The sequence below is a fragment of the Rana temporaria genome, chromosome 1, assembly GCF_905171775.1.
Source record: "Rana temporaria chromosome 1, aRanTem1.1, whole genome shotgun sequence".
NCBI classification, from domain to species: Eukaryota; Metazoa; Chordata; class Amphibia; order Anura; family Ranidae; genus Rana; species Rana temporaria.
This window is the reverse complement of record NC_053489.1, coordinates 232,646,949-232,666,360: the sequence shown is the minus strand read 5'-3', so window position 1 is coordinate 232,666,360 and position 19,412 is coordinate 232,646,949. Positions and strand designations below refer to the sequence as shown.

The following is a 19,412-nucleotide window of genomic DNA, read 5'->3' as shown; positions in this document are numbered from 1 at the left end:
TGGCTGCTCCTCTGACAGGGGGGGGTTTGTGCTGATCGATTATCAGCACAGCCCCCCCCCCCCCCGAGGATGCCCAAACTAGACCACCAGGGATGCCACTAGACCACCAGGGATGCCACCAGACCACCAGGGATGCCAATCAGTGCCCACAATGGATGCCAATCAGTGCCCACAATGGATGCCAATCAGTGCCCACAATGGGCATCACTGATTGGCAGGCATTGTTGTTTGCCACTGATTGGCATCCATAAGTACAATACAGTACAGAAAACAAGAAATGCGGGAAAGGGTGACAAACCCTGGGATTTTAAAGGTGTTAATATTGGAAAATTCAATCCAAAACAATGAAATAAATATAAAAATAATAATTTATTCAGACATATAAATTGTTTTTTAAATAACACAGAATATCAAACAAGACATGGATGGTCTCATAGGTGATGTTAGCGACTAAAACAGTAGCAGAGGAACCTGTTGGAGGAGGCCCGACATGTTTCGCTCGATTGAGCTTTATCAAGGGCAGTGCAACAAGCTACAAAATAGAAAAAAAGAGAGAAAAACGAGAGAAAAACAAAATAAGGCATTGTGAATATTGCCAAAAACAACAACAACAGTCTGAAAAGTACAGACCGCTGGTGTTGCAGTACAAATTGATCTATATTTATACATAAATGATATTTGGGGGATAAACATTTGTAATAGAGTAGTTCATGAAAATACAAAGGTCACATAAACTAGTTGTACAGTGAAAGAGACCAGGAGCACACTTACCCGTCCAGGTCCAAGAACATCCAATCACAATTAAAATCAGCTGTATGCCATTAAATCAAACTGTGAAAAAGGATTCCACAGTATATGTGCCGAATCTAGCAAGCATCCCAAAGGAGAGCCACACCAGCCAGTCAGTCCAAGTGGGGTTTACACAATGCTATAGTAAAAAAGGTAAACAATAATAAATAATGGGAGAGTACACCCACTAAAGAAAATTCTGGGGGGGTAAAATCTCAAGCAATAAGGTTAAAAATAAAAGTTTCTATATACAGCTGTATCCATATATAAGCATATGTAAATACCTTGGATAGGCAGTTGGATCGGATCAAAAGAAGGGACTAGCAAAATTGCGTCCAGCACAGGAAGAGTTAAACAGCCAGTTAGCATTGATCAGTTGGAGAGAAACCTCTAACAACGCTGGTTGCTAATAAAAAACATATAAGAAGACATATAATCACTAATGGTGTCAATATAAACACCCAATGCAGTAATATTAGGATATCAAAAAAAGCTGTAGAATAAAACAAGGAAAGAGAGAGAAAAAAACCTGTTTGAAGAGGTTGAAATCACATGCCTGAGAAATCATAAGGCAGAGACAGCCTGAAGCTCTGACATTTCAGAGCCATGGCAAGAGCAAACATAATTGACCTTTAAATACCCCCCAGCTGTGATGCAAAGCTGCTGGGGGTGGGCCTGAATCAAAAGTGTGTCCAATGACAAAATGGGCTAGGCAGGGAGATCCAAGGTGGCCGCCCCTAGATGGTCAGTTCCGCCCAGATTAAACGAGGGGTCGGAACAAACAAAATAGGAATAACCTAAATGGTTTAGACTCTTAAAGGGGCGGGATGACTAACCTGAGTCTCCAACAAAGGACCAGGGTGGCATAGAGTCACCCAGGCCATCAGCAACCAAATGGCAAAGGCACCCTAGAGAAAAGGGGGGATCACCCACGTGGACTTACCGATCAAAGACCACGAATCGGGTGCGCCCCACAGGCCCATATAGCATGTGATTAGCCCTAAAACGGCTGGAAAGAGTGGGACCCGAAAGGGATGCATGCTTAGTGGAACAAAATTGAAATGAAAAGTAAAAACATTTTTTTCAGTATGTGTGTAAATAACACAGGGGTAGTGTACCCCAACAGCATGACAAATGTTGGATCAAAAAAATTTAACATCCAACAGACGAGAAAAAATGAACAATATCTCCCTAAAACATATCGATGAAAAACATCATAGTAAGAGGATGGTCCGGACCTGGACAAATAGAAAATATGCTCAGTATAAACATGCATTATTAAACAATAAGTACACAAAAATGACACAAATAGCATCGAATACATTTCAATTCAAAAACGGTCAGTAAAAGAAAAAAAATAAATAAAATAAACACAAAAAAAAATAAAATAAACACAACAAAAAAAAAAAAGGGAAAAGAAAGAACATGAACATAGAGATAGATCAAGCAGACCGTCAGTTCATGTACAAATAGAACATGCATCAGAACATATGCGTGTTAAGAATAAACAAACACAAGAGGCAAAATACATATGTAAATAATACTGTATTGCCCGCTAACCTAAAGAAAGGGCTTGAAACTAAACCCATCATTAAGACCGGGGGACTTTAATGAAAACAGCTGATGGATCCATTTGGCTTCTTTCTGAAGCAACAGTTTGTCATAGTCTCCTCCTCGGTCACCGGGGGGAATATGCTCTAATGCAAAAAAATGCATGCAGGAACTGTCGAAGTCATAAAAGAGCCCCATGTGTCTACTGATAGGTGTTTCCATTCTTTTTTTCAGTACCAGGGCAACATGGTCCCTGATACGATGGAACATGATGTAAACAATCCGTATGGATTGGCAGTTGGCAGAGAAGCGAGGTTTAAATCTCCGTCCATTTTGTTTATAGCGCAAAAAATAAAAACCGCAGAGGTGATCAAATACCACCAAAAGAAAGCTCTATTTGTGGGAAAAAAAAGGATGCCAATTTTGTTTGGGAGCCACGTCGCACGACCGCGCAATTGTCAGTTAAAGCGACACAGTGCCGAATCGCAAAAAGGGGCAAGGTCCTTAACCTGCATAATGGTCCGGGTCTTAAGTTGTTAATACACTTTGGACACCTCTTCTGCACATAATACCCAGCACCCTACACTCCATATTCCTCCTCTGTACATAATACCCACCACCATACACTTCATACTCCTCTTCTGCACATAATAACCACCACCATACTCCTCTCCTGCACATACGACCCACCACCATACACTTCACACCGCTCTCCTGCACATACTACACACCGCCATAAACTCCACTCCGCTCTCCTGCACACACTACCCGCTGTACACTTCGCACTGTACATTCCCTATTTAACATTACTGCATTGTGCACTATGTAAGTCATCTCAGACCTAATTAAACCACACCTCCTTTAAGCCATGCCCAGTATTTAGCGGAGTTTAAGCCACGCCCACATTTCGCAGCTGCAGTTTAGCTAAAAAAACATTGTTTTTCTCTACAGCTACCTGTAATGAAGTATGTCCCATGATGTGCAGGCTGCTGGATTTTGTAAATAGCTTCGCTGCAGGGCTGCTCTGTCCTCTTCCTGCTGCTGAATGTCTCACACTGTGGAGGTTCACAGCTTCAGGTCTCCGGCCTCAGCTGCACTAAAGATGATTGTGACACACTCCCTCCTGCCATCCCCTCCTCTAAGAAAAGTTGTTTCACTGATTACACTGCCAAAACATGATCTGTGAATGAGGGAGAGTCTGATCAGTCTAAGGCCGAGTACTCACGATCAAACATGTCCGATGAAACCGGTCCGCGGACCGTTTTCATCGGACATGTCTGCCCGGGGACTGCCCGGGGACTTCTGTTCGATGGCCGTACACACCATCGAACAGAGGTCCGCGCGTAAACAATACGCGGGGCGTGTCCGCGGTGTCGCCGCGTCGATGACGCGGTGTCGCCGCGACAATGACGCGGCGACGTGGGCGGCCTGCCTTTAAAAGGCTTCCACGCATGCGTCGAAGTCATTCGACGCATGCGAGGGATGGCGGGCGGCAGGACATGTACGGTAGGTCTGTACAGACGACCGTACATGTCCGTACATGTCCGGGCGGACAGGACTGTTTTAAAGCAAGTCCAGGAAACAGTTGTCCGCTGGAAACCTGTCCGATCCGCCCGAAAATGGTCCGATCGGGACTACACACGGCCAAACATGTTTGCTGAAACTGGTCCGCGGACCAGTTTCAGCAGACATGTTTGGTCGTGAGTACAGGGCCTAAGGCCTTGTACAGACGGGCAAACATGTACGATGAAAACGGTCCGCCGGACCGTTTTCAGCGTACATGTCTGCCCGGGGATTTCTGTATGATGGCTGTACACACCATCATACAGAAATCCGCGCGTACTCGATACGCGGCGACGAGGCCGCGCCGTCGTCGCGACGATGACGCGGCGATGTCCGCGGCCCTGCCAGTTCAATGCTTCCACGCATGCGTCAAAGTCATTCCACGCATGCGAGGGATGGCGGCCGCTCGGACATGTACGGTAGGTCTGTACAGACGACCGAACATGTCCGACGGGCAGGATTCCAGCGGGCATGTTTTAAAACATGTTCAGAAATATTTGCCTGCTGGAAAAAGGCCCGGCGGGCAAATGTACGCTGGAATCCTGTCCGCTCGGGCCTACACACGACAGAACATGTCTGCTGAAACTGGTCCGCCTTAGTATTCACTTCCCCATCTTCAGCTTCAATGCAACCAGCACCACCCCCTCCTCCTGACATGGTTCCTTCCATGTCATCACTGGGGTAGATTCAGAAAGCAATTGCGTCTGCGTAACCATAGTTACGCAGCGCAATTGCTTAGTTGCGCCGGCGTATCGACTGCTCCTGATTCAGAGAGCTCGATACGCCGACTGCAGCCTAAGATATGACTGGCATAAGGCTCTTATGCGGTCGTATCGTAGGCTGCATTCTTACGATGGCCGCTAGGTGGCGTTCCCGTAGTGGTCAGCGTATAGTATGCAAATTGCATACTAACGCCGATTCACAACCCTACGTGAGCCCTGTCTACGCATTTTACGTCGTTTGCGTTCGTCGGGTTCTGCGTAAGGCTGCTCCTGCTATTAGCAGGGGCAGCCAATGCTAAGTATACCCGTCGTTCCCGCGTTGCAAATTTTAATTTTTTACGTCGTTTGCGTAAGTGAATCGTGAATGGCGCTGGACGCCATTTACGTTCACTTTGAAGCAAATGACGTCCTTGCGACATCATTTGCCGCAATGCACGTCGGGAAAGTTTCCCGACGGAGCATGCGCACTACGTTCGGCGCGGGAACGCGCCTAATTTAAATGATCCACACCCCCTATGGGATCATTTAAATTACGCGCGCTTACGCCGGCCATTTTTATGGAGCGCCTCCGCAAATTACGGAGCTACTGCTTCCTGAATCAAGCGTAGCGCAAGTAATTTACGGAGGCGTAGCATAAAAACGTAACGCAGCGCCTCCGTAAAAAGTGCGCGGCACTACCTGAATCTACCCCACTGTGTTCTGGAGTGATGTAGACAACTGTGGATTGGGCCACAGAGTGCAGTGGGGAGGAGAGAGTGATTTTTCACTTTTAAGTAACTTTGCTGCTAAAATAAAAATAAAAAGTTCCTGTAAATGAGGAAGGACATCTTATGCCGCGTACACACGATCATTTTTCAGCATGAAAAAAAAACAACGTTTTTCAGCATGTAGAAAAAAAGAAGTTTTTCCAACTTCATCATTAAAACGACGTTGCCCACACACCATCGTTTAAAAAAAATGCTCCTGCAAAGCGCGGTGATGTACAACACGTACAACGGCACTATATGCGGATGACGTCACCCTTGGGGCTGCTTTAGCTGATTCCGTGTTAGTAAAAGACGATTTGCGCTTTTCTGTCTGTTACAGCGTGATGAATGTGCTTACTCCATTATGAACGGTAGTTTTACCAGAACGAGCGCTCCCGTCTCATAACTTGCTTCTGAGCATGCGCGGGTTTTTAACATCGTTTTAGCCCACACAAGATCATTTTTTACAACCCGAAAAACGACATAGTTTAAAACGTTGTTAAAAAATGCAGCATGTTCCAAAAAAATTTTTGTCGTTTTTCAGAACCCGAAAAATGATGTGAAGCCCACACACCATCATTTTAAATGACATTTTTTAAAAACAACGTTTTTTTCATGCCGAAAAATGATCGTGTGTACGCGGCATAATACTTAGCTTTCCTGGAAAACCCATTCGTTAAATCTTCACCATTCATCCACTCTGTGGTTCCATCCACTGGTATCTACGTCATCAGTGGAGAAGGAGGTGAAGATTTCAGGAACTGGCTCCAGGACAAGTACGCATAAGGTGTTCTTCCTCATTTACAGGAACTTTTCATTTTTATTTCTGCAACAAAATCAATTAAAAGAGGAACTTTATTTAAATACCACACACACACACACATACACTTATCTCCCTCTTATCTATATAGCGGGTTGTGCACAAAAAGCATAATCACATGCCTGGCAATCCAGTGATGTTTCCTAGAGATTCACTGCTTTTCTGCAGCACACCCAGTCCCATACCACTCTCTTCTGATACCAACCTTACATAAAGCCACGCCCCTTTAATTTGTCATCTTTACCAGGGCCGTTTTTAAGGCAGGGAAAAGGGGCAACTGCCCTAGGCCCTGTCATTGTTGTGGGGCCCAAAGTAGCTGCCTCATACTTGCCAACTATCCCAGTTTAAATTCCCTTGTCCCTTGAAGTTTTAGTCCTTTGCTGTGTCCTATCTCAGTGTGAAGTGCTGCTACTAATGCTGCCCACCTCTGCCCTATTGTTGTGTACAGATGACTCACCTGCAGACCCTGTGCTTACATGTACATAACTGTCATTCATATGTAAATAACGGGAGCATTCATATGTAAATAGCTGAGGCAGGCAGCATTTATATGTTCATAAAGGTGGCATTCATGCACCTCTGCAGTGAAGAAATGATGTGTTGTAACCTCTAGCAACCAATCATTGAGCAGTGTTACTGTACAGTAATCTCTAGCAAACAATCAACAAGAAGAAATCGTGTGCTGTAACCTCTAGCAACTAATCAGTGAGCTGTAATGTGTGCTGTAACCTCTAGCAACCAGTCAGTAAGTAGTAATGATAACCTCTGGCAATGTAACCTCTGGTAACCAATCGCATTTACTGCCTGATCTGATACAGTAAACTGATTTTAAGTCTAGCTGATATTTATATTGGCTTCCCTTACCCACAACACCATCCCTTCTGTTGTCAGTACCACCCCTAGCTCACCCTCTTTGTCAAGTTACCCCCTCTCTACCCCCCTCCTCGGTGTGAATAGGGTAGTGTTTTGTTTTCTATTATTTACCTTTTTTCTTTACAAAACCACTGCCCCATCCCTCCATACACATCATTTGCCTAGAAGAATGATGTGTGCAATCCTCGCTGGGCCTTTTGGGATACGCACATTATATATTCCAGGAGGCCTTTAGTCTTTCAGCAAGTAAGAGAGAGGTGGGCCTATTGGTGCATCATCGCAAGGCTCCACTGATTAAACCCAGAAGAGTCGGCGGGGCTTTCAATGACATCACGAGTAAGATGGCGCCGCAGGAACGAGCAGTGTCTGTTGACAGGAGGATGTCAGCAGGAAAACACTGGATCATGTGGCTGGGTGAGGATCTGTACTGTGCCTAAAACACCACCAGGTAAATGGGGGTATAGGAAAAAAAAGGAAGGGGGAGTAAGCTGAAGTTCCCCATTAAAAAGGAGCTCCAGTCGTTTTTTCTGCAAATTAAAAGTCAGCAGCTACAAAAACTATAGCTGCTGTTTTTTTAATAAACACTCACCTTTCCCAGGATCTAGCGCTGTGCTCATCCGAGGGGCGCGCTGGCATCTTAACTGTGGGCACCTGGCTGTGGCAGCTTGCGGCTTCATAGCTGGGTGCCCACTGCGTATGTGCAAGCCATGCATTGTGAATTGTCCTATAGTCTTCTGGGACCTGTGACATGTCCCAGAAGGTGAGGGGAAGTAGAACTTCCACTCTGCGTTCCAACCGGAAGTGGGAGTGGGTACCTGTTAAAACAATTCCAAATATCAAATAGAAATTGGGGAGGAGGACTTAAAGCGGAACGTCCCCTTTTTGGTGAAAAGGAGGGATTTTGGGTCTTATTGACCCCAGATCATTCCATAAAGAGTACATGTCATGTGCCTATTGCTGTCCCAAGGATGTTTACATTCCTTCTGACAGCAATAAAAGTGATCAAAAAATAATCATTTAAAGCAACAGTGTAAAAATAAATGTAGCACCCTCAGAGAGTCATTAAATCTGGGTCAGGGTTACTAGAAGCCAGGGCAGGATGACTCAACCTGGCAGCTTGGCAGCTCTCTGGTGCCTCCCTGACCATTTCTAGAATATTGGAGAATGTTCTGAAACTTGTGGGTAGATGTGAGTAGGGGCTACCTTGAATATTTATGTGTCCCTAGCCAATCCCCAGGAGAGTGCCTGGCATGGAACTAAGGAAGCCCATAAATAAACATGGGCCATGCCAGCAGGGAGTTTGGGTGGAAGATGGAGAAGCAGTGGTGAGGGAGGCTGTCAGCGGCCTTTGAGGCACCCCTTAATGGGGGGTGACCTCGGGCTGGAGCTCAGGAAGCTGGCCTGGAAGGGATTCACAGGAGGCAGCTGGAGGGATTCAAGCCCGAGAGGCAGCGGAGAGAGTATGGAGAGACAGTGAGTAGAGCAGCATGGTGCAGGGACAGACAAGGGGAGAGACTGCCAATTGTAGCAGTGCTCTCTTGAAGACTGCGGTGTGCCAAATCTTCACCCAACCTTGCTTTGGGGAGTCTCCATGTGTGTATGTCAGTTGGGCAGGACTGGTGCATAAAGTCAGTCAGGGGGACTCGGAAGAGAAACAGCCAGGTGCGGCTGGTGGCAGCCAGGTTGGCTAGCATTTTGCAAGCAAGTGGAATGGGGATCAGTGGCCACAGGGAAGCAGAAGGTGAAGTGAATAGCTGCTCACTCCAATTTGGTACACTGTCAAGGGACTGAGAGTTCCTGCCTGTAATGGGCCTTTGCTGAACTAACAATATACAGTTAGTTCTCTGAGGAGTGAGCCAACAGAAGCTGTAGATAGGAACCAAGTTTGTGCAGTTGGAAGGAAGAAGAGGAGTCTATAAATAGGGAGGAAGTGTCCCTGTTTGTTGTCACACTGGACATCCCATAATCCCTTACCCCATCCAAGTTATCATCCCCTAATAAAACACAAGCCGTTGTCGCTGTGGCTGTGGCTGTGCAGCAGTGGGGAACCCTACCTTCAGCAACTCTTATGGGGGTAGTGCGACATAAAATAAATTAATAATGAAACAAAAATTTAAGGTGCCCCTGTCCCTTAAAGCGCAAAAGTGAAAGCGTGCATTGGCCGTGCACACCAGAAAACAGTGATCGTTCCATCAGGGTCGTCTGTAACCACTTACCGACCGCCGCACGACTATATACGTCCTGACTTTGTAGAGGGATATCTCGGTAATGGCAACAGCTGCTGCCACCACCGAGGTATCCATTTCTTCAGGCAGCGGTTCGGTAAACAATAATGGTGGTCTTTGCGGCAGATTCGCCACAAAATCACCATTATTGGCGGCAAGAGAGGGCCCACTCTCCCGCACACTCTGCCACTTACCGGAGCCGTCGGTAGTGGCAGAGGTGATCAGGTCCTATCCGTGGCTGGGTATGGATACAAGTTAGGGCAAGATGGCCCCCACCCATCTCCATACCATAGCAGGGCGGAAGCGACGCCCATACCTCTTAGGCCCCGTACAGACGACCGAACATGTCTGCTGAAACTTGTTTCGCGGACCAGTTTCAGCAGACATGTTCGGTCGTGTGTGAGCCCGAGCGGGCAGGATTCCAGCAAACATTTGCCCGCCGGGCCTTTTCCCAGCGGGCAAATATTTCCGGACTTGTTTTAAAACAGCCCGCTGGAATCCTGTCCCCTCGGACATGTTCGATCGTCTGTACAGACCTACCGTACATGTCCGAGCGCCCGCCATCCCTCGCATGCGTCGAATGACTTCGACGCATGCGTGGAAGCATTTAACTGGCAGGGCCGCCCACGTCGCCGCATCATCGTCGCGGCGACGGCGCGGCCCCCCCCCCCGCGTATTTTTTACGCGCGGATTTCTGTATGATGGTGAGTACAGCCACCATACAGAAATCCCCGGGCATACATGTACGGTGAAAACGGTCCGGCGGACCGGTTTCATCGTACATGTATGCTCGTCTGTACGCGGCATAAAAGAGCCATTTTTTTTGTCATTTTTTTAAATGACAAAAAAAATAAAAAATTATAATTGCATTTTAGTCTAAATATGAGATCTGAGGTCTTTTTGACCCCAGGTCTCATATTTAAGAGGACCTGTCGTGCTTTTTTCTATTACAAGGGATGTTTACATTCCTTGTAATAGGATTAAAAGTGACCCAATTTCTTTTTTTAAGTGCTCCATCCCGACGAGCTCGCGTGCATACGTGAGTAGCGTCCGCATATGAAAACAGTGTTCAAACCACACATGTGAGGTATCGCCACGATCGTTATAGCAAGAGCAATAATTCTAGACCTAGATCTCCTCTGTAACTCAAAACATGCAACCTATAGAATTTTTTAAACGTCGTCTATGGAGATTTTTAAGGGTAAAAGTTTGACACCATTCCAAAAATGGGCTAACTTTAGTGTTGTCTTATTTTTTAATTCAAAAAAGTTTTTTTTTTTTTTTAAAAGTGCGATTGTAAGACCGCTGCGCAAATACAGTGTGACAGAAAGTATTGCAATGACCGCCATTTTCTTCTCTCGGGTGTTAGAATTTTTTTTATAATGTTTGGGGGTTCTGCGTAATTTTCTAGCAAAACAAATTGTTTTTAATGTTTTTAAAGTCTGAAAAACAGGCTCGGTCCTAAAGTGGTTAACGCGGGGAAAAAGGTGAAGTCGCCCAGGGCCCAATCATTGTTGGGGGCCATAAGCAACTGCCCCTTGAGCTCACACTGACAGCAAATATTCTTCCCATGTAGCGGGTGCATCTGATTCCCTGCTTGGTCTCCTGGCCAGTTGATACAAGCGGCCCCATTTCGAGTGTGACAGGGGAGAGGCAACCTGTGGGCTGTATGTGCCGGAGCCCGCTCATCTCGCTTCTGCCTATGTCAGCACCAGAGAGGCTGTTACAGGAAGTGAGGCAGAGCGGCGCAGTGTTCCCTTGCTTTCCCTGCCCCATTCTCCAGTCAGCAGGGCTAAGATGAGAGACACAGAGCGGGCTGTGATTGTTCTCCTTCACCCTTCTTCTGTCAGCAACAGAGGAGGGTGGATTAATAAAGCAGTGGATGGACCGGAGCAGCTTTCAGAGGGGGACACTGTGAATGAGTTACAGGAATCAGTGAGCAGTAACTGCTAGCAAACAATGGGCGAGTGGTGATGGTGTGCAGTAACTTCTAGCAACCCAATCAGTGAGCGGTAATGGTGTGCAGTAAGCTCTAGCAACCAATCAGTGAACAGCAATGGTGTGCAGTAAGCTCTAGCAACCAATCAGTGAACAGCAATGATGTGCAGTAACTTTTAGCAACCCAATCAGAGAGCTGTTTTGGTGTGCAGCAACCTCTAGTAACCAATCTGTGAGCAGTAATTGTGTGTAGTAACCTCTAGCAACCGATCAGTGAGCGTTACTGATTTGTAGCAACCTAGCAACCAATCAGTGAGGTGTAATAATGTGCATTAACCTCTAGCAACGAACTAGTGAGCAGTAAGGATGTACTGTAACCTCTAGTAATTAATCAATAAAGCCTGGACCAATCAGTGAGTGTGGACCAGTGCCTTATGTTTACATTATTAACCACTTCAATACAGGGCACGTATTCACCTTCCTGCCCAGACAAATTTTCAGTTTTCAGCACTATCACATTTTAAATGAATAAAGGGAGGAAGGGTACCTAGAGACCCCAGGGACGATTTAAATGGTGCTAGTAGAAATGTAATAGACAACAAATAAATGTAGAAAAATAGAGAATAATTTTATTTTTAACAAATAATAAATATATGTAAAAAAACATCAATGAGATGAAGAAATGGATGATCTCCAAAGGTATACAAGGAAGACCAGTTATTAGCATCGACTTTTGTACTTGCTCAACATGTTTCGCTCTACAGAGAGCTTCCTCAGGAGCTTTTGGACAGGCAATGCACGAATGAAAGGAGTTCCATTATACGTCTGGAGTCTCTAGGTACCCTCCCTCCCTTTACTCATTCTGTACTATATGGGACGAGGTGCTTGGAATTGATGATTTCTTTGTCCATAAATAATATGTTTATCGCATTTTAAATGACAATTGCGCGGTCATGCTACACTGTACCCAAACAAAAGTTATATCATTTTTTCACCCACAAATAGGGCTTTCTTTTAGTGTTGTTTGATCACCACTGAGGTTTTTATTTTTTGCACTACAAATAAAAAAAATACAGAAAATTTTAAAAAAATGCCTTGTAAATAAGTATGTTTTCTCCTTCACTGGTGGCCACTGATGACGCTGCACTGACGGGCACTAACAAGTCAGTAGTGTTTGGACTTGATGATGAGGCACTTATATACAGCATTGATGGGCACTGATAGGCGGCACTGTTGGGCATTGATAGGTGTCACTAGGCACTGATAGGTGGCACTGATGGACACTGATAGGTGGCACTGGTGGTCACTGATAGGTGGCACTCATAGGTGTGTGCAGCCTATTGCATTAGGGTGAGCACCCTAAAGCTCAAACATACTACTGATCACTCACGATGAAAGGGAAGGGGCCGGTAAGTTACATATTTACCGGCCCCTTCCCCCATTCATCCTAAAACATCCCTGCAGCAACAGCCAGAGGGAGAGGAGTGGGGAAGGAGTGGGGGAACCTAGGCAGTAGGGGGAATCTGTGCTGCACAGGGTGATTAGGGTGTGCCTGGGCACACCTGGCACACCCTGTGCGCACGCCTATGATGGCACTGATAGATGGCACTGTTTGCCAGAAATGATCATCTTTTATATTTTACTAAAAATGGGATATGTATTGTGGTTTTTTTTTTTTGCATTTTTTCCCAAAAATTGTGTTTGAAAAAACAGCAAAACCCACCAATTTATTCTTCAGGGCCTCTACTTTAACCACTTGCCGACCGCCGCATGTATATGTACGTCCACAGAATGGCACGTCCAGGCAAATGGGCGTACATGTACGTCCTTGCCTTTCCGCGGGTCGGGGGTCCGATCGGGACCCCCCCCCCCCCGCTACATGCGGCGTTCGGATTCCCGCGGGGAGCAATTTGGGACGACGGCGCGGCTATTTGTTTATAGCCGCTCCATCGCGATTGCTCCCCGGAGCTGAAAAACGGGGAGAGCCGTATGTAAACACGGCTTCCCCGTGCTTCACTGTGGTGGCTGCATCGATCGAGTGATCCCTTTTATAGGGAAACTCGATCGATGACGTCAGACCTACAGCCACACCTCCCTACAGTTGTAAACACACACTAGGTGCACCCTAACTCCTACAGCGCCCCCTGTGGTTAACTCCCAAACTGCAACTGTAATTTCCACAATAAAGAATGCAATTTAAATGCATTTTTTTGCTGTGAAAATGACAATGGTCCCAAAAATGTGTCAAAATTGTCCGAAGTGTCCGCCATAATGTCGCAGTCACGAAAAAAATCACTGATCGCCGCCATTAGTAGTAAAAAAAAAAAAAAAACTATCCCCTATTTTGTAAACGCTATAAATTTTGCGCAAACCAATCGATAAACGCTTATTGCGATTTTTTTACCAAAAACAGGTAGAAGAATACGTATCGGCCTAAACTGAGGGAAAAAATGTTATATATGTTTTTGAGGGATATTTATTATAGCAAAAAGTTAAAAATATTGAATTTTTTTCAAAATTGTCGCTCTATTTTTGTTTATAGTGCAAAAAATAAAAACCGCAGAGGTGATCAAATACCACCAAAAGAAAGCTCTATTTGTGGGGAAAAAAGAAAGTCAATTTTGTTTGGGAGCCACGTCGCACGACTGCGCAATTGTCTGTTAAAGCGACGCAGTGCCGAATTGTAAAAACGCCTTTGGGCATTTAGCAGCATATTGGTCTGGGGCTTAAGTGGTTAAAAAAAAAAAATAATAATAATATATATATATATATATATATATATATATATATATATGTGTGTATATATATGTATGTATGCGTGTGTATTTTGGGGTTCTAAGTAATTTTCTAGCAAAAAAAAACAACTGATGTGAACAAAAAGTGTCAGAAAGGCCTGGTCTGGAAGTGGTTACGTTGCAGGAGAAGTTTTTCTTGACACTTTGTTACTGCCATAATCTTCTAACTTTCTGGCATAGGGAGGAAAGTCCCGCGTAACGTACATCCGGTATGGGCGGGGCGCCGCGCCACTCATAAGCAATTCAACTTCCGGTTCCCCCTCAGAACATACCGGAAAGCAGAGTCGGGCGGTGAGAGAAGCGGATAGCAATGATGGTGATGGCGACACAGGAGCCGCCGCGGTGTTGCGGTTATTTCAGTATCCGCTCGGTGGTGCTGGGGGTGGCGGTGTATTACGTGTTCCTGAGCCTGCAGTCTCTGGTATGGCAGACGGTGGCGGTGGTGAAATGCGGCGGGGTGTGTCCCGGACCTCTCAGCTCGCCGGGCCCGGTGGCTGTGATGTACTCTCTGGCCTTCGTACTCCTCTTCCTCAGCCTGTGTCTGCTGTTCGGAGTCCTCCGTCGCCGCCCCGGCCTACTGCTGCCCTTCCTGGCCTTTCAGATCATCGACTTCCTGGGCTCTCTGCTGCTCTTCTGCGGCCTCTTCGTGCGCTTCCCCTCCGAGCTCCGTATGGTCAGCACTAGGCCCTACCTACCCGGCCTGGACGAGCAGGACAAATCGGCGGTGGCCGGGGGCTCGGTGCTCTTCATCGCCCTGTCCCTGCTTCTCCTCCTGCTGAAGATCTACCTGATCCGCTGTGTGCTCACCTACTACCGATACCTGCTCACCAGGGTCAGCATTCAGCCAGGGGAGCCCGACGGCCTGGCTCTGATCGTAGTGCCCACCGGTCAGGAGAAGAACCCCCTGCTTCTTCCTTCCTACGAAGAGGCCATCAACATGCCTGCCAAGGACAGCCCACCGCCCCCCTACAGTCAGGCCATACCGGCCGAGCCCGAGAAGGAGGGTAGCTCATAAGAGGCCCATCTGGATCCGGGTATTAGGAGGACTCTCCTTCACCCAGCAGGCATATGTCTGATTCTAATAGGACACCATGGAACTCCTACACCCCCCCCCCCCCAATTACACAGGAACCCCTGATCAGGGCCTAGACCAGACTTGTCCTACAAGTTCATACATGCAGCCCCTCATCTCGTGGGCACCCCAGTCAGCTCTACTACAGGACCTGTCCTACTTCACCAATGGAGCTCCCCTGTTCAGGGCTAAGACCTGCCATCCTAATCAGCTGTGCTCTAGGACCTGTCCTACATTATAAATGAAGCACCCCTGATCAGGACTTTAGGACTTGTCCTCCTTTCATACATGAAAGCCACCTCATCACATGGGCACCCCTGATCTGCTGTACTCTGGGACCTGTATTACTTCAACAGTGGAGCCCCTGATCGGGACCTAGACCTGTCAACCTGATCAGCTGTGCCCAAGGACCTGTCCTCCTTCATAAAATGGAGCCCCCTGATCAGCTGTGCTCTAGGACCTGTCCTACATCATACCTGGAGCACCCTAATCACACAGCCACCCCTGATCAGGATCTGCACCAGGACTCTAAGACTTGTCCTCTTCAAACATGCAGCTCCCTGATCACACGGGCACCCCCTGATCAGCCGTACTTAGGCCTATCTTCATCCATGGAGCCCCTGGTCTGCTGTACTACTACATATGTGGGAGGGGTGCCCAGGAACACACCACTTCATTTTCATGGACTCCTTCAGTTATGACCTCAGTCACACCATTTCGTCCAGCAGATGTCCGATCTTCATCCATTCAGTGACTTCCGTCCTCTGAAACAACTTTGTGTAGTTGTTGGTAGAAGGGAGAAATTGCTCCTCCTTGGCATAGCCATGGTAGATCTGTTTTTACAGCTGTTCTGGCTAGTGATGCAAATAGTCTGCCCTCCTGTTTTTACCCACACTTTACTCAGCTGTTTTATAATAGGAGTTTTATGATGGTGTACAGGGGACCATTTGCTGGGACCCTGCAGTGAGTCATGCTAGACATGGTGCTCATCTCTAGTGACGCTATTAAAGCTGGCTACACACTGTGTATATTTCAGCAGGTTCCTGTGGCCATGCTGGCCTGACTTCAGTCAATGGAAGTTGTTTGATCAACTTTTGTTGAAGGAGCCTGCTGGGAAATTTCCAGCTGAGCAGCAGCTGTATGAAATCATGTGCAGCTCCTGCTCAGGTATTTGAAATACATTTTGGTGCAGCAGGAGATTCGTTCATCCACACTGTATAGCATGGACGGAGGAATCGGTGTCCCCCTCCCCCCATTCTGTTTTAGCCCACAGGCTTAAAACTGTATTTCCTGCTTTATAGTCAGGTGACTGTTATAAGAGCAATCATTTCCCTGATTTTGCATGCAGCTGAAGCAATCGGTCTGATTTGGCAGAGATTTTCCATAATACTATGCAATTCTTTTGAAATGAGGAAATGAATAGTCTTGTACAATTGTCTTGACTGTTCTAGTTATCGGCAGAGTTTTTCCTTGTGCAGATTGTTCTGAACAGTGTTGTATAAGGAACAAAAGCAATTACCGGGACAGAGTATACTTTAAGACTGTATCCTGCACGCAAAGTAACAGCTGCTAATATATTTAGCCTTAAAGTGTTTAAGGCATTTATTATAAGTCTATGCCTCTATTAGAGTTGTATTTAAAAATGAGTGCTGTAAATACTCACTATCGGCTGTCTTCAAGCCGGTCCCATCACTCGTGGCCGCTTTCCGGCTCTATAGTCTGTGGAAGGGGCCATGATCTCCCTCTGATGTCAGAGGGAGATCATGTGGTCGTCTCCTCCGCAGAAGCCATCCATCAGAGCTGGAAAGTGGTCACGTGACTGGCCTGAAGACAGCTGATATTCAGCATTTACAGTTCTCATTTTTAAATACAACTTACATTGTGCTATGCCAGCCTCTAATAGAGCAGCTGGCAGTGACAAATTTAATAAAATAATGGCAGCGGGGTGGCCGGAGACAGACAGGGCGCTGACAGGGAGGAAGGAGGGGGGAGAGCAGGGAGCCTATCACAGAGGGAGGCACTTTTGACCACAGTGAAAAGGGCGGAGCTGCCCTGTTTATCGTGGTCTGTTTAGAGAGTGACACACAGGAAGTGGTAGGTTTAGTTTTTTTTTTTTTTTTTTTTTTTTTTTTTTTTTTTACAAGGGGGGTAGATTACATAGCACAAGCGCTGTGCTGTGTAATCTGCTTTAAGGGACCAGAATCTACTTTTTTGGGGGGTTAAACGCTTTAAACAATAAGTGCACTTTCTAACAAGTTGCACCTATTTTAAATGATCACCAGTCCGCTTACATCTGTAATATGTTATGTTTTACACCCTGGATATATCTGTAAACCCAACCCATTTAATCTTACCCCACCCCCCACCACCACAAATTTATACTTTCAGACATTAATGGCTGTGGCCTCTGTTTACAAGCAGCGGTGAAAGGTTCCCTCTCCTGGCCATGCCTGATCAATATAGATGTCAATGGGCCTCATTTGCCCCCATCTCCTGCCTGAAAGACAGCCCCATAGAATTCTATATGGTTGTATTGTGCTGACGCTGCCAGTAGAGGGAGCCTTTCACCGCCAGATGTAAACAGTGGAGACTGCAGCTATCAGTTTGCCATAGGTCAGCGCACTTTGTCTGAAAGTGTAGTTACTCTTTAATCATAGCTTAAAGTTGTGTAAACAAACACATTATCAGTTGTTACCTTAGTGCAGGTTGTGTTCTAATACAGCATCATTGGAGCAGATGCTGTGTGTCAGCAATTGCTTTTGCTAACTCTATGCAGTCCTGGGAGAGGGATTTTACATTACGCACTTCAAGGATGGAGTGTGGAGGGGGCGAGATAGGAGTTTGAGCTGTGTCCAGTGTTTGCTCAGTGTTGTGTAAGGCCCTGCTCATATATAGATGTGTATCTGTAAGGCATGACCATTTATAAAGAACACATTTTGTGTTAGAAGTGCAGATGTTGCATAATCGTGGTGTGATGCTGAATCATGCATACAAGTGTTGGCACCATACTTTATTTTTTTATTTGTTTTCAGATGTGAGAACATAGAGGAAAACATTGAGCTGTGAACAGGGTCATAAGTGGTTTGCCTGAATTGTACAGAGTAGTGAAATTATCCATGCACATGTGCACTATAAAATAAGTATTGTCATGGACAATATATGTTGTCCAGTAAGAACTTGTCATTCTCTTCCTTTTTGTGGATCTGAGAAGGGAATCTTCCTGTTGTCCGAGATGAGTCTTTCTTTACACACTTTTATAAATAAGGGCCGTGACAGGTCATTGAAAGTAGTTGATGGCAAATGTTGGTCAGGGAATATCTAATGTACAGGAATTTTAAATGTTTTTGTTCATGGTGTCCTCTTTGTTCTTTACCTGCAATTTCCCTTTTTTCACATTAGTAACTTGTGCCTTGTTTTAAGCAGATTTCCCTGATCAGTACTGTGTATAGGGTTTAATAAAAACATAGGTGCAGCATGTAATCCCTCCATGGATATGTGACGGAATTGGATTAAAGATCTGCATGGGAAGTCACCAGCGCCTAATGTTTAATATTGACACTTTATTTTTTAAGTAGCTTTTTGTTTAATGATATTGTTGAATTGTCTGGCTTACAATCAGATTGTTTTTAGTGTTTTTTTCTTTAGTGATCAATGAGAACTCAATGGTGACATGGCTAATTAAATCAGTGTTGATTATAACTTGCATTTTCCTTGTTTTAAACGACAACCTTTCTCACTCTGCCTACTACTGTGGCAGTTTCACTTGCTGCCTGCGCACACAAAGCTGTCCAAGCCTGCTTTGCACCAAAGAATGTTTCCTATAAACATGGTGGCAATATGTACAACTTCAAAATAATAAAGCAACTTTTAACATTCCATTTGTTTGGGTTTTGGAAGCATAGTTTGAACTTTATTCTTGTTTTCTGATGACTTTAAATCCATAACTACATTCCAGCTGCATCAAAAACAAAAGGTTGTGCAAAGTCTTTGTTTTTTTCCTTCTGAAGATGTTACAGCCTGTTGCTATTGTGGAAGCAGTGGTCTCTCTGCAGGGATACAAAGCACCCTCCTGAGTCAGACCTTTTTTAGCTCTGCAATCTTCTGATTGCTGAGCTTTGGCTCAGTAGGTGGTGTCGACCTCTGCAAAGAGACCACTGCTTTACACACAGAAAGGGTTCTGAGCAGCAGCTGGTTGTGAGGACGGGGTGGCTGACATTTCTACTAAGACCATCACTGCTTTGGAAAGAAAATGGCATTGAATACCTTTTTTGTTTTGATTTAGCACATGACCATCATGTGGGAGCATGCACAACATATT

At 45.7% G+C, this 19,412-nt stretch overlaps 1 protein-coding gene and 1 long non-coding RNA gene across 2 annotated transcripts; one reads left to right on the top strand and one right to left on the bottom strand.

The window, feature by feature from the left end:
* Nucleotides 1-350: 350 nt before the first annotated feature.
* On the bottom strand, nt 351-1,415 carry LOC120924860. Its single transcript, XR_005746454.1, has 4 exons — nt 1,319-1,415; nt 1,074-1,195; nt 772-928; nt 351-532 (listed from the first exon to the last, which is right to left on the bottom strand). It is a non-coding gene; the product is annotated as an uncharacterized LOC120924860 (long non-coding RNA).
* A 12,851-nt stretch (nt 1,416-14,266) lies between these two features.
* Nucleotides 14,267-18,970, top strand: LOC120938008 (lysosomal-associated transmembrane protein 5-like). The gene has a single exon (XM_040351642.1). The coding sequence runs from the start codon at nt 14,333-14,335 to the stop codon at nt 15,035-15,037; it is 705 nt and encodes a 234-aa protein (XP_040207576.1). The 5' UTR covers nt 14,267-14,332; the 3' UTR covers nt 15,038-18,970.
* The last annotated feature ends 442 nt before the right edge of the window (nt 18,971-19,412 follow it).